Source organism: Nansenia antarctica, assembly GCF_963989245.1.
Source record: "Nansenia antarctica genome assembly, chromosome: 7".
Lineage (NCBI taxonomy): Eukaryota > Metazoa > Chordata > Actinopteri > Argentiniformes > Microstomatidae > Nansenia > Nansenia antarctica.
This window is the reverse complement of record NC_137677.1, coordinates 53,758,306-53,763,305: the sequence shown is the minus strand read 5'-3', so window position 1 is coordinate 53,763,305 and position 5,000 is coordinate 53,758,306. Positions and strand designations below refer to the sequence as shown.

The following is a 5,000-nucleotide window of genomic DNA, read 5'->3' as shown; positions in this document are numbered from 1 at the left end:
ATAGCATCAGCTGTAAATGTCATTCTATTTTGTAATGCAATATGTTCTCCCTTATGGATGATATTGTCTAAAGTGGCTCATGTATTTATTTTTATGGTAAAACGTAAAAAGTTAAAGTCTGAACCATGTGGTTGGTGCCGTAGCGATGGTTTGTTTGGACGGGTGTTTTACTGCATTTCAATTTCGAATAGTAGATCATTTCTGTAAACATGTCAGAGCTGTTCCAGATCTCCCCAGCAGGGGTCTAGTTCCCCGACTCACATTCAAACGTGGCCTTCGTTAAGGCAATAGAAAGGCAGTCGGAAACGGACGGCACGTAGCCATGGCTTATTTGGCTTAAATCTACCAACTGTTCGTCTCCAACAGCACCTTCCCCCCTAACCCCTCCCTCTGTGCACGTCTGTTTACGTTCTCCCGGAGTCCGCTTACCTACTCTGCAACATGAACATTTCAGAAGAAACTGTTGATGCATTGAAGCAAACTAGTGCCCACAGTAACATCAATACCGGTGTGCAGAGGATTTGTTTGAGAAAACCCAATGGGTTATTATGGCCAAATCTACCAGGCAAGGTAAACACTGTGAGACCACCACCATAAAACCACCATGAGACCACCACCATCAATATGTTATGTCCATGCAATTTGCTGCAATCGCTGGCAGAGACGAACACCAAGATAGTAAGATTCAGGATAGATTCAACGGAAACTTCAGGATAGTGTTTGGCTATGGCAACGATGAATGGAGAAGCCAATTGCAGAGCGTCTAATCGGAATAACTGTGGATGAAGTACACACAGTGGCCCAATGGTTCCGCAACAATATAATTGCAAATACGCCGCAACAATATAGTTGCAAACGGAGATAGCTAGTTACAATATCTTGCTTACTATGGGATTATCTGGCCATGGTGTTGGTGGTCTGTTTCTACATGGCAATTTTGGCAGACTGATTTAGGAAGATCATCCTTATTACATTCCTTGACCAGGTCCTGCGTCCATTTAAATGATGACAAATACTTTTCTCAGTAAGGTCACTCCCATAGAATTCTATGGTCACTTCCACTAAGGCTAACTTTGAGTGGTTGGTATTCCAGGCTTATCTGCACTCTGCACAATAGCCTGGGGACAAGGTTACCTCAGCAGAGACTGAGGTCTGGTAACGCTATAGCTCACACCTGGAAATGCTCTGCTGCTAGCTAGCACAGATGGATCTTCTGTCAACACACTCTCCCATAGCTTGGGGTAGATGGCATGGAAGAGGAGGATATCAGTTTGCTGCCTGTCTTCTCGTTCTTTCTGACTTTCCTCTCAGTAGAAAATTGGTTCACTCCTCAAAAAAACGCGAACGATCCAATAAAGAGAGTGTTTCCTCTGGTGACTTGGTTATGGCTCAGTAATTTAATCCTCTGTCCCCTCTCTCCCTAACTTCATATGCAGCAGCTCTCTTCCACCCTGGAGTCAAGCGCTTCTTCTACTCTCTCTCTCTCTAACTAACTCAGCTGCTCAGCTCTGCAGGAAGAGAGGCTGCTGTGGCTGAAATTAAGTTTTGAAAAATCTTCCTGTGTGGAAATGTGAGGATGTGCCTTTGGGAAAGGCTGGTAGTTTTCAACACAAAGGAAGATGTTGGTAATATCGATCGCCTGGTGTGTTATCTTCAGTCATTATGAGTCCATGTCAGAGGGCAGATAGAAGAAAAGCAATTAGCATAAAGATTAGCAGACAGTTACCTCAGACAGCTGTGACTAATACTGCCGAAAAAGGATATATCTGCTGCAGACATGCCTATTATTGTCTGAGCCTATTTATGCTGCAATATGGTATAAGATTCCTCACTTTAAAGACACTGTATTCCCACACAGAGCCCATTTCTCCAGTGAAATATTGTCCAACATGTCATCATGTCTGTGTTTAGCCAGTGAACAGAGCATTTTAATTGCATTATCTGTCTCGAGTGATGAAAGACGTTCAAAGGGGGTTCTAAAAGTGTCTCAATATTTTATGGGAATCCAATCTCAATGACTGAATTGCCAACTCAGGAAAAATGGACCTCGTTAATGGTTATAGTTTAAAACACAAACGTCTCCATTGCTGAGTTCTTTTGGGGAAATTTAAAATGTTCCTGTGAATGTTAATGATCTCCTCCCCCTCTCTGCAGCTTCTACCGCTTTTTGTTGGAGTCAGATGTGTCTTTCATGGCCAATGACACCGTGTCTGCAGGACCAGTGGCCCACTTTGCTGATCTTCCTGAATCACCCCTCCTCACCCTCAACATGATCACTCCAGAAAGCTGGATGGTAGAGGCTGTGAGCAGCCCCCATGACCTGGACAACATCCACCTACAGGAGGTATTGGCCCATCCACTGGCACCAGCCTACAGCACTGGCACTACCATAATAAAGCATGGATAAGTTGAGCAAATGTGCACTGGGATGGAACATGCCTCTCTCTCTCTCTCTCTCTCTCTCTCTCTCTCTCTCTCTCTCTCTCTCTCTCTCTCTCTCTCTCTCTCTCTCTCTCTCTCTCTCTCTCTCTCTCTCTTCCTGTGTGACCTCTAACCCCTGGTGCAGGTGAGAGGGGTTGTGACGGCAGAGTATGAGCTGGAGCACCTGCTGCTGGAGGGCCACTGTTTTGACCTGTCTACGGGCCAGCCCCCCCGCGGCCTGCAGTTCACCCTAGGTATGACCCAGGACCCCCTCATGCAAGACACCATCGTCATGGCCAACCTGGTGAGCACTCTACCTCTATCTCTACTGCTTCAGCATGCTCATGAACCCTCTCAGGCTACAGCCTTCAGGAAAACATCCTATACGGTATGGGAAACTTGATCCATGGTCAAGCATGAATATACCTATACTGTACATGAAATAATTTATGTAATATATAATAAAGAGTGGAGCCATGTTCATACTGCTGATATTGATTGCAGGGAATTTACAACAACATATCAGAATATCAGAAAGTACAAGAGTAAAATTATTTGGCGTTGGTTCCTCAACATTTGCAAAGTAAAGTAAATGAGTAAAATAATAATAAAGTGATGGTAAAGTAATAAAGTGATAGTATTCAGCATTAACGCAGCTGTTTTATTATCTCGAGTCTCTGAACACAGTGTATATCATCTGAACATAACATTTTTAAAAAAATATTTAAAAAAAAAAGGTTAAATGTGTGGTGGCCTGGGAAAACCCTTCACATGGTGGCATTTTGACATTTTCATTTTTTAATATTTCCATAAATTAGAAGTTCTCAGCTATTCATAACTGAATGACTGAGATAGCCCTTTATTTTAAAAAAGTTATGAGCATTTTAATGTATCATGTCAAAAAAAGTGAAAGGTCATTACTACCCCTTTCTCCTCCGGGTCGGGGGAGGAGCCTATGCAGATCGGCCGGTCTCGTTTGTCTGCTTGTGATGCGGTGGTAGTCTGCTTGCCTCGTCGGTATGCGAGGGACAGATCCATTTGTGTGTCTTCTAGTTAAGATTTTATTACTTTATGCTTGTTGTGAGCATCAGTAAACTGGCAATAACACAGGTGGAAGTATCGTCTCTCCTTTCGCTCATGTGTGCGTGCGTTGCTTAACTGAGAATGAGACACGTTCAACGTGACGTTGTTTTGCTAGCAAACTACCCACCACAAAAACATAAAAATAAGTACTTTCTCTTTTGTTTTCTTAAAATGTTTATTCACCATAATGTAGTATGGAGTTCAAAGTACTAGAATACCACATAATATCAAAATCGCCAAAATCGCGATTTCCATCTATTTTTGCTCTTTGCCACAAACGAACGCCAGCGACATCCGACGGGTTTTCCCAGGCCACCACACAAATAATGGAAAATAAATTAAATGGGCTGTAATTATAGCTCGGCTCTATATATCATTAACCTTCTAGTTCTTGAGAGCGATAGCACCTGCGGGTTATAAGTCAGAGATGAAGAGATGAAGAGTTGTACATGGAGAGCATGTCAGGCCTCAGTCAGAGTTGTACATGCAGAGCAGATGTTAATAGAGCTAGCACTGCTAGCATAAAGGTACAAACTTTACCAAGTCTTATTTGTTCTACACTAAGAAACAATAGATGGTCCTTTTCTTTAATGGATATAACTTTGAAAACAAATATAAGCTATATGAAATACAAGCAGCTGGCTGTAGCTTCTGAGCTATCTGTCCCAACAGTCTGTCTGTCAACATCTAAAATGGATGAAATGGGAGAATATTTGTACTGCATTCATTTTCATTTAGGGTTTCTTAGTCAAAGAAAACATTTGCTAAGCCTGCCTGCGTGGCGCTAATTTATTAGCATAGGATATTTACCCTCAGCGCTTTGAGTTGCATTTCATGTACGAAAGGCGCTATATAAATAAAGCTTTACTTACTTTACTTACTCAGAGACTGACGTGTTGCTCGCTTGGGAAGAAGTGGCAGTGGCACTCTTGCGTAGCGTGTTAAAAGCATGGCATTCCTGTCATTTTATCCCATGTTGCGTCGAAAGAAGTTTTAGCATATTGCTGGTGTTTCCACCCTTACTTGAAATGATCATTTTACAGATGTTACAAGTAGCGAGACGTTGTCATGAGGCTGTTGGGCGCGAAACATCCCGGCATCGATAAGAGAATCGATAACCTCGGACATTATTGATACCGATGCATCGAAAAATGCGTGGGGTTGGCTTGGGGATGTCAGTCTTTTGTTTTCTTCCAGCGCACTACAAATAGCATTATTAAATCTCATGATTCTCATCATTTGGACTCCTATCAATAGGGCTACTTCCAGTTGAAAGCCAACCCCGGTGCCTGGGTCCTGAAGCTACGCAAGGGACGCTCTGAGGACATCTACCAGATTCTAGCGTGAGTGTACATCTTAAAAGTAGTATGCTTTTACTGCGCCAGCGCCTGATGATAACGAACTGCCGTAGCTTCCATCTGTTTCTGCAGCATCAGAGGGGTTTTCACTACGTCTGTACAGTATCTCACGGAGGTATGAATGCCATCACTATGGTA

At 42.9% G+C, this 5,000-nt stretch overlaps 1 protein-coding gene across 1 annotated transcript in view; it reads left to right on the top strand.

The window, feature by feature from the left end:
• Positions 1-5,000, top strand: part of uggt2 (UDP-glucose glycoprotein glucosyltransferase 2) — a gene marked incomplete at its 5' end in the record, with an annotated part of 37,004 nt that overhangs the window by 21,453 nt on the left and 10,551 nt on the right. Inside the window, 3 exons of the mRNA XM_080535809.1 lie at positions 2,155-2,344; positions 2,567-2,725; positions 4,762-4,847. Of these exons, the coding sequence (XP_080391935.1) occupies positions 2,155-2,344; positions 2,567-2,725; positions 4,762-4,847 (435 nt within the window). The remainder of the gene's footprint in view (positions 1-2,154; positions 2,345-2,566; positions 2,726-4,761; positions 4,848-5,000) is intronic.